The 10,079-nt window shown below is 43.5% G+C and overlaps 1 protein-coding gene across 1 annotated transcript; it reads right to left on the reverse strand.

Moving 5' to 3' along the window:
* Positions 1-4,813: 4,813 nt before the first annotated feature.
* On the reverse strand, positions 4,814-9,925 carry MRPL44 (mitochondrial ribosomal protein L44). Its single transcript, XM_084291737.1, has 4 exons — positions 9,742-9,925; positions 9,127-9,595; positions 7,840-8,018; positions 4,814-6,690 (listed from the first exon to the last, which is right to left on the reverse strand). The coding sequence occupies exons 1-4, from the start codon at positions 9,912-9,914 to the stop codon at positions 6,519-6,521; spliced, it is 993 nt and encodes a 330-aa protein (XP_084147863.1). The 5' UTR covers positions 9,915-9,925; the 3' UTR covers positions 4,814-6,518.
* Positions 9,926-10,079: the final 154 nt, after the last annotated feature.

Below are 10,079 nucleotides of genomic sequence, written 5' to 3' on the forward strand. Positions count from 1 at the left end.
TACTTGATCTTAAACCCAGGCTTGCAGCAGGGAGTTGAAATACCCAACCAAGAACCGACAAACTCAGCAAGAATCTTTCAAAGAAACAAACCATCAAATGGTTTGCCTACCCCTGAAGCCAGGGAACAGCCAATGGTTTTGATACTAGTCCAGACTTCCATGAAGTGTCTCAGGCTGCCTCTATTCGTGCTGCACGTGGGCTGTTGGGAACCTTGTCCGCAGCCAGCGGGCACCGCGTCGCTGTGCTGGCTCCCAGCGGCTGCGAGAACAAAACAGGCAGAGCCAAGGGCCTGAGCGTGAAACTATGGGTGGGAGCATCGCACGCGTGTTCTTCCTACAGTAATAAAAGCAGCAATGGGAGCAACAATGACTTCTCCTGACCTATGTGCCGATCCACTGGCTGTCAGCGGGAGTGTCATCGTCCCCCCAGGTGCTGTCTCCTTGGCCGGGAAATGCAGGGTGCTGAACATGCCTGCCTGGTTGAAAACATGCTGAAAAAACATCTCCCAGTATCTGGGGGAAGACATGAAACATATAACAAATATTTCCATTGCAAAAGGAACATAAAAGCCAAACTGAACTGTACTCTGCTGTAATAAATAGAAAATGATGCTTAAATCACTCCATTCGAGAGCCATCAGCCCCCTAGTGAGGGGAGGCCGAGGAAATTATCCCAGCGGCCGTGCTGAGCTCACTGCCGCAGCTGTGGCTTGAGGCAGGAGGTCTGCGAAATGGCACAAGCAGCCGTCAGCTACACAGATTTAGATTAGGCAACAGTTTTATTTCTGGTGGGACTATAAATAATGATATTTTGTAAACATTCTCAGCTCTCATCTCTTGAAATTAAAGAGAATAATCATCATTAGCATTCAACTAGCATTCAGCAAATGAAGCCATTTTCTCTAGACTTTTCATCCTTAAAAATTTCTGATGTTGGAGTTATTTCTACAAATTTTTCCCGTTACTTTGTCACCCTAAATGTTGATCTTTTTGCCCTCTAGTGGTGGGAATGCTTCTCCCAGTCTGCCTTGCCACTAATCCCACACGAATTTTGCAACACCTGTTCAGTTTCATTAGGATTTTCTTAGTTACATAGGTAGTACTGCCTCCACGGGGGAGATGAACCACAAGAAGAGATTGCAGAATTATGTCTTTGAACCCTGAATCTCTGATATTTTCTGGAGGTTTAGGTCTAATGTAGGACTCTGGTGCTCCACCATTGTGCTTCCTTCAGCCTTAAAGGATGCGTAATGATTTTCACGTAGCTGGATTAATTACTTTTTTGATCTGGCAATATCCCCTGCTTTACCTCATAATCACGGATCTGGACATGTTCCCCCAAAACGCCATCTCAGTGTCACGGTGGTGCTGCTGTCAGTTAATGGTACTATGGTAGTGGTGGCACCATTCTCTACAAGTAGGCAAGTGAGCACAACATTTTTTAAAGCTTCCAAACCTGGAACCTTTACACATGCATCTCCCACACTGGTCAAAAGTGCTTCTTTTCTCTACAACGTGGAAATTACCTAAGTATACCAGCCATAGGCTACAGAGCAAGACAAGTACACCACCAACCAAAGATGGGATTCAATGGTATTTAAATGTGTGTGTATCATGAAACTACAGATCTGTCGACAGAGCAAGGAATTATAGCTAACTACCATCTCTCTACTGAACTATCTTGTGTTAAATAGCGTTAAAAGCTTTTTTGAAGTTGGATATGAAAACATTCTTTCAGGATTTTTTTTTTTTTGGTGACACATGCAAGTTTTTAGGGTTAGAAATGCTACAAAAAATTGGCCAAGTTATTTGAACGTCTACTGAGAATACCATTTTTTGAACACACACACACCTACCTATTCATGCAATTAACTTTGGTGGCCTACATAGAGTACCAAAATTAAGTATTTTAAGCAGAAATCATGCCTTCAGGACAAAGAACAATAAACTGGGCATGTGAGGTAATCATTAATCTCAAACATGTTAGTCAAGTTACCATAAAATAAATGTTGTTCTCATTTACATAAGCATCCCAGTCTAATTAGGGGAAGACATAGGACTGCAGAGCTACTGGGATGCCATTTAAGAGGAAACTTGCAAGCATGTCCAAAACTGTATGGAACTGTGACCTCACTGGAATTAAATACAAATTCTGCCAACACCAATAAAAATCATGATTTCTTCTGATAAAAAACAGTGGTATCAGAACAAGTGAGCACAAATGGAACTGAATACTTACAGAGGTAAGGCCTCGTTTTTAATTTCCATATCAGAACAGTCAGGTTCAGTAATTGTTTCCAGCTGAAGCAGTGGGAGCAAAAGACCTAACTACTTTTAATCTGGAGCACCATCTGTTTAGGAAAAGGATCATTAAACTTAGCTATGATGGCAGGAGGTTGTCTCGATGACCCAGGAGGTCCTTTATAATTGTACAACACCTGCAGATACCATACTTGAACATGAAAGTTCAGTGACCAAAAAAAAGGCGTAGTCAAAGCACAACTACAACAGACTGGCAGAAAGCATTATATTTATTACACGAAAGTAGAAAGGATGATGATGTTTTACTTTCTCCCAACAGCTACCTTTTTTCAAGGGAAGCGCAACCCATTTTTAGGTGCACCACAATGAGCTGCATTGCTGCATCCTCTGGGACTTAGGAACAGCAGCCAGCCTTCAATGCTCAGATTCTGTCACACAGATTAACTGTGCTCTACAACAGTTGGCTATTTACTGACCAACTGGTGACCATTTTATTTTCCTAATTTATCTGCAATTTCTTACACAAGCTGAAATGGTAAACACACAGAACCACTGCCATTGGATCACTGGAATCAATTTGAAAAGATAAAAACAATCTGTCCTTGGATGCTCCCTTCTCTACAGTTAACACGTCTCTGAACATTAAACTTCAAAGCCCAGAAGTGCTTTAGAAGAGCAAATGAATAGTTTTGAGCCTGTTTAAAGTTTACCACAGCACTTGGTGACGTTTAGGACAAGAAAATGTAGGGCTTTTCTAACATTTTTGCACTGCAGCATCCGCCCTCCCCAAAAAAGAAAGAGAACACATCTTTTGATGTTTTGAATTCTTTATGGCTTTTTATAGCACCAGAGTGCCAGAGCAACTTATCCTCATTTTTGATCTCTCATAAAAAGCAAAAGAGTTTGGTATTAATTTCAATAAAGCTTTAACTTTTCACTGACAATTTCAAACTTTAAATTTAAATACAATCACTTCATAGGTATCTCTCCCTGTTGATGTCCGGTATTTCAGTCACTGTTAAAATACAAGAATTATTTCTGGATGTTTTTAGAGAAAATTACAGAAAAAACGTCTGGTTATTGTAACCAGCAGAAGCTGCAGCTGTGAACAAGCAGATGCACAGAGCATTCAGTTGTGCTACTGAACAGCTCAAAACAGCAGCAAAAGCACATTTTGAGAACAAGAAGTAACTTAATAACAGAACATGAGTGCACATTAAGAAGTTTTTTTTTCTAATTGCTTAGCTGGCACCGATACAGTAGAACTTCTCTTAACTTTCTTTAAAGAAAGTCAGTTTTAAAACTCTTTAAAGAAAAAGACAGAATCTTGATGATGGAGGGAGAAGAGCTACCTAAGGCCATTCACACATGTAGTTTGTTCAGTATTTGGGTAAAACCAAGTCTAGACCAAACTCAGCAGCAAAACTGCCATCGCCTTTAATTAATTAACAACTAGTGGCCCATTTATTATTATTATTATTATTATTATTATTATTAAGTCTACTTATGTGTAAGCATATTTGCATCCTTATGCTAATTACAAAGATCAAGAGAGAAATTAAAGAAAAATGAAAAACGGTTAGCATTATAGTACTGTACTTTTGTTAAAACATAGCTGTTAGCACACCCGTGACTTCTGAGTTAGCCCAGAAAGACTGGTATTTGTCTCCTGGTTTACTTGCAGTTAAGAAAAGATCTTCATTAGGATATATGGTTTGAATGGGTTAAAGGATAAACGCAATGACAGTAACAAATACCTGTATCAGATAAAGTTAGTGTAGCACCCAGAAAGGCATAATCTGGGCTGACTCGAGATCACGTTAACCTATTACAAAATTCCGTAAATGCCAGAGAACACAGCCTTTTCTACTGCGAAGTCAGTTTAAGAATATAACCGTAACAATCATTGGTGAAACAAGTTGTTCAAAGGGTTGCAAGAATAAACTAACTTGATTCTTTTTAATCGGTTGATTATTGTCCTGATGCTTGGTTTAGTTTCCCTGAAAGATAAAACGGGATTTGAGGAAGGAAGGATCATTGGGAGATACAAATGCACTTGGGTCAGAACTCACTGCCTGGGTCAGAACTAACGCAAGTAGCTTTAAAAAGTACTCAGACCACAAAACTACCAGGGAATTCCATCAACAAACCTTGTAGCAGAAGAAAAGCTGCCACTTTAACTGTCTACTTTTGAAGATACTTAATTCTGTAAATCTAACCAATCTTTTAACATCAGTGAGTTAGTGATACACACTTAGAAGCCAGAACCTGAAGCACAGATACCTCATCAAATGCTTTTCTGACCTTTAGAAGATTGAAAATGGAACATGTTTTCTTGTATAAGCTCCTTATTTTCCACTCACACCTCTATAAAAAAAAAGTCAACCTTTCTTTCCATGTCCCCAAACTGTCTCTCTCTTTGAACTCAAAACATTCCATACATATGTTACACAATACATTGATTTATCTTACATTAAGCAGTTTCCTTCCAGCAAGGAAGGACTCAGCAATCCACTTGTCCTAGGATTAATTCTCATATTCCAAAATGTGAAGCAACAGTAAGCAGAGGCTAAATATTCTTTTAATGTAAACTGACAGAATACTGTTTTTTCCTCTCTTAAAAGACATAAATATATATATTTAAAATAGTAGTTAAATCAAACTTTGGATGAAAAAAAAAAAAAAGAAACAAAATAACACTACTGTCCTTTTAAAATAGGTAAAGGTAAGGGAAATATCTCATCTGAAAAACTAAAAATAGCCTAAGTAATTTCAGAGTCAGCTATTATTCCCCTGGAATATCATGACCTTACTGGCTATGGTTATGTAAGTGATAATAGATCACCTAGATGTATTTTTTTTTCACTTAAACACAAGCAATTTTACGCAAAATTTATGTTAGACTGATCTTTCTGCTCTCCTTTTTACATTTTAACTCTCACCCGTGGAATTTACCACACCAGAATCTAAACAACAGATTTCACTGTGACCTAGTCACACGAAGTGTTGTACACGTGTTTCAGATGTGTGGCACGACAAATAATAGCGAATGGCAGACAGGTGTTGGTTGGTTTTTGTCCCCCAGTCAAGTAGAAGAGAGCCAGATCTCATTCTCACTGCAGGGAATGCAGCACCTGCAGTGTGCCAGAGCTGCTCAGCAGCCACAACCGCAGCCTGGGACCTTTCACGGCTAGGCAGCCTTCACACAAACACAAAATAAAACGGGATATGGCAGGAAACACTTCTTTAACCACCGTCCTACATTCAACTTTTTTCTTTCCTCCTCTGAGGGCTCAGTTGCAATTTGCAATGTCATCTCACTAAATTTTAAAGGAAACAATTCCAAGAGAGCCACACAGTCCCCATGTATCTGTCTCTCTACATGCTGTTTTCTGGTACATGTACTGAGTTCCTATTTAATAGGAACATTATAAAGGTACCTGAGTTGTTCCTCAGCAGCTTTTCAGTCATTGAGTTACACTGGAACAGCTGCAGATGGTGCAAACAAACCAAACACCAATTTCACTGAATCCAATATACCTTAGTGTCATGAGCACTTAAAATTAAATCATCTAGTAGCCTAATATTACACAATGTTCTCCAATTTCTTTGAGCACAAGCCTTCGTGATCCTCATTTTCCTTTTTACAAATTTTAAGATAAAAAATACATCCTCCCAGAGCATACTTGAACAACAGAAGCCAATGTGTACGGCAAATAAATGTTGCAAGCAATAAGACCTCAAAAGTGCCATTTCCTTTTTTAATTGGACCACCAGTGTTAATACCACTGACATCGCATTTTACATTTTCACAAGGTCAAGGACAAATAAATCCAGATAGAACCCAAAGACCAATGCTGCATATCTAATTCAACTCATCTTATTAACGATACCCTCAATCAAAGCCCCAAGAGAGCTTACATAAAACCTTTTTCTACATAGGGAAGTTCCTCAAGAGCAAGGACTTTGTCACATTATTAAACATTCTTAAGAACAGTCTCCCATGTTGTATGGAAAAACTTCTCAGACAGAATGCATACATTCATAAAAAATGTACTTTTGTTGTTCAGGAAAATGACTGAATATTAAGCTTCATGTAAAAGGGAAAGATTACATTTCTTTTAAAACCGTATTTAATTTGAAATTTGCGTACACTTAAGATCAGAAAATTGAACCGAATTTTGCTTTCTGAAATGCATCTATATTTGCATGAAAGCCACTAATCCTTGAGAGAAACTAGAAGCGGCCTGTATTTTCTAGTTACTGCTGATAGCCTTTTCAGCTGTCCACCCTTGCTTGGGTTTCGAGTAATCCCAAGGTCTCCTGTTCTCTGTATACCCATACAGCTTCCGCAGCGCCACGCGGGCAGCTTCTTCCTCTGCCGCGAGCAGCGTTTCACCAGGGCCTTCAGCGATCATCTTCTTATCACTTGAAAAAAAAACAAACAAAATGTTTTCACATTTTCATCAAAATCCTGAGCACTACTGTACATGATGAATAAGAGCTGTTAGGTATTTTTTCCTCCACTGTCAGTGTGACTGTTGAAGGTAATTTCTACGTACACACACGAGTGTCAACATTTCTGTTGGCCTTTCCTGCAAAGATAAGCGATCAGATATTCAGCAGTGGAAACTCTGATCAGAAAGACATCCTCTTTCTGGAAGAACACTGCTTTGTTCAGTTGGACTCCTAACACATTACTGATTGTTCACAGTGTTCAATTTCTGCTAGCCCTGTTAAAAATATGCAAATTTGTTATTCTGGTCAGCTTAAACAAACATTCTTTTCTCCTCCCCTGGTAAGAAGGCATTTTAGGAATTCTTCCGAAGGATTCATAGAGAAGTTCTCTGTGTTAGGAGTTATGTATTCAGCTCTGTTTAATCAACATCTATAGGCACTGTATAGGAGCATTTCGTGGAGAGACACAAGAGATTCCAGGAAAAAATGCAAAGTTTTTTTTTTTTTTTTTATATATATATAAGATAAATCTTAGAAAACAAATGAACTGAAGCAGGGTAATTCAGAACAGGTTAAGGCAATCTTCCTAAGTGCTCATCTGTAGCTCATGTAGCAAAGCAACACCGTGGGCTAGGAGGCAGGAGATCCCACCCTGCTCCAGACGAGCGATGTTTCCACTGGGCAACACACCTGGGCAGACCCTGACCACGCTCACCAGGGCCACCTGGCACGTACATTTTGTCTGGGCAGAGACACTCCTCTTGCTTGCTTTCTAATGCCATGATTTGACCCCTATGTAAAAAGCTCTAGAACATAACGTTAGCATCTGTTCAGCCCCTCCGCCCTTGGTATCTCTTAATCTTGACAGTTTTCTATCTTGACTCTCAGGTGCATCTTGTTTAGACTTCAAGGCCCTTTAGTCCAAGACAGTTTTGTTTTTTACTACAGCAAGGCACTAACAATGCATAAGTGGTTGATTTTAGATGGAAGTCACTGCATGGTTTCTTTTCTCTAATAACTTGGCCAAAGAACGCAAGTAAAAAAGTAAAAAGACCATCCTCCCTCCTTCCCTCTCCCCGAGCTTAACTCCATTTCACTTTGCATTAGCATTGTACTAACCAGTACAGCCCAACGAAGTACAGAGGAAGAACTGTGGTGACTCCCAGCTGCCTCGTAATTCTTGGCTCTGGAGAAGAGATGTTCCTCTTGGTCAACTCTTCCACTAGTAAGCCCATGGGATTTACAACTTCCCAGATCTCAAACAGATCTTTTCCAATCAGATGGGGCATTAAAAAATCCTAAACAAAAAAAAAAAGAATTAGAAGTTACAATCAGTGGGAAAGGGAACAAAGGCTTTAGCTTCTATGGTCTGCTAATAAAAATGCAATATGAAGAGGCACTAACGCACTCGACAGTGAAGAGCTGAAAGGAATGATCAGCTCCACACCACAGCCAGGCAGAGCCATCCTTGTTACTGAGCTCAGCAGCACTGGTTCTGCTTCAGCCTTGCACTGGACTCACACAGAGGTGCCCATTCACATGTAAGGAAGGAGCAGCATGGGCCTGGGGGAGGCTGACAACACCCCTGTGCAGCTCTGAGCACCAGACACACCATTCAGCATGTTTAGCACACACAAACCCCAAGCTGTACTTCTGGAGGGCTCTGCAAAGAGGCTGGAGGCACCATACAGCCCCAGAGGATGTGCACTTGATCTGATCACTGTTCCTACACAGCCCCTGGACTCGTTTCAGAAATCAGGTTCTTGCAAATATTCCTCCATTGCAAAAATAGAAGTAAGTGAAAAGGACACCTGAAAGGGCAGCAGCTCCTAAAACTACCTTGTTACACTGCATTTTAGTTGGACTTTCTTGTATGAAAAGATGTTTAGGTGTTTGCAGCAGCAGGTTTATATTGAATATAAATACATATTGAAAGCTGTACAATATTCTTTAAAACTGAAGAGGTGTGTGAGCTGAGGTGGAGTAGTTCCATTATTTGGTAGGGCAGCATAGGTCTTCAAAAGACGTTTAGAGGTTGAAATTCGCGATATGGTTTAGTGGAGGACTTGTTAGTGTTAGGTCAGAGGTTGGACTCGATGATCTTGAGGTCTCTTCCAACCTAGACCATTCTGTGATTCTGTGATTTTGTGACAACACTTTCCTCTAGCAAGTGGCAGCAAGTATTATAACACCAGCACTATAAAGCGCCGTAAGTACATCATTTTATGCATCTGACCAGCCTCTTTTTTTTTGAACAAACAAACAACAACCTTTCTGAATCTCTACCATCACAGTATAGGCCAAGATATAATTTTTGCCCTTTTTCCTGTAGCTTTCGTGGCCCATAGATGCTATGACGCCTTTTATCAGTGGAAAAAAACCAAATCCCCCCAGGCTCCGACTCACCCTGAGGAAGATGCCCGTTCTCTCGGGCCCGCTGCTGCCGAGCAGCGCTCCGACGACGGCGAAGAACGTCCTGTGCAGCACGGCCGGCGGGACGGGGAACTGCGCGCACAGCGCCAGGTCCTGCAGCGCCAGGCCCCGGGACACCTCGGCGACGAGCTCCGGGCCCGTCAGGAAGGCGACGAGCGCCGCCGTGCCCGGGGCGGGCAGGGCCGGGTGCGCGGCCTGCAGGCAGCGCCCCAGCTGGGAGCGGGCGAAGGGCAGCCCCCGAGCGCAGAGCTCGCCGTTGTCCCGCAGGGCGAGGGCGGCCGCCCCCGCCTCCAGCCCCAGCTGCCGGCGCCTCGCCTCCTCGCTCTCCACGTAGCAGGGGTTCACGAACGCGGTTTTGAGCAGGTCCAAGGAAAAATCCTCCTGGAGGCGGCGGCTGAAGGCTTGGATCTCCGCGTGGTAATCCCAGCCGGGCTGCTCGGACCTGCGGGCACCAGAGCACACGGTTAGAAGCCGAGGCAGCCGCCCGAGGGCGAGCCCGGCTCGCTCCTGCGGGCCGCGACCGCCGCGTAAAGCCCCCGGGGCTCCCCTTGGCGAGCGGGCCCGGCCCCGGCCCCGGCCGCCCCTCACCGCCGCTGCGGGGGCGCCTCCAGCCGCTGCTGCTCCAGGTAGGCGCGGAGCCACCGCTTCTTGGCGCGGGGCGGAGCGGGGCCGTGCGCGGCCCGAACGGCCCCGGGCCCAGCCCCGGCCGCAGCCAGCAGCCGCCGCGACGCCCGGAGGAGAGCCCCGAGCCCGGCGGCCATGGCGGGGCGGAGCAAGGAGGCGGCGCGGCGGGGAAAGGCGCCCGGCCCTGCGCCCTGCCGGCCACGAACGGTCCGGGCGCGCGGCGGGAACGCTGAGGGGCGGCTGACAGGGCTGAGAGGGGGAGAGCCGCCCCCCTCCCCCCACCGTGTTAGGAACTCATTTAC

This window comes from Netta rufina, assembly GCF_964035555.1.
Source record: "Netta rufina genome assembly, chromosome: 9".
NCBI classification, from domain to species: domain Eukaryota; kingdom Metazoa; phylum Chordata; class Aves; order Anseriformes; family Anatidae; genus Netta; species Netta rufina.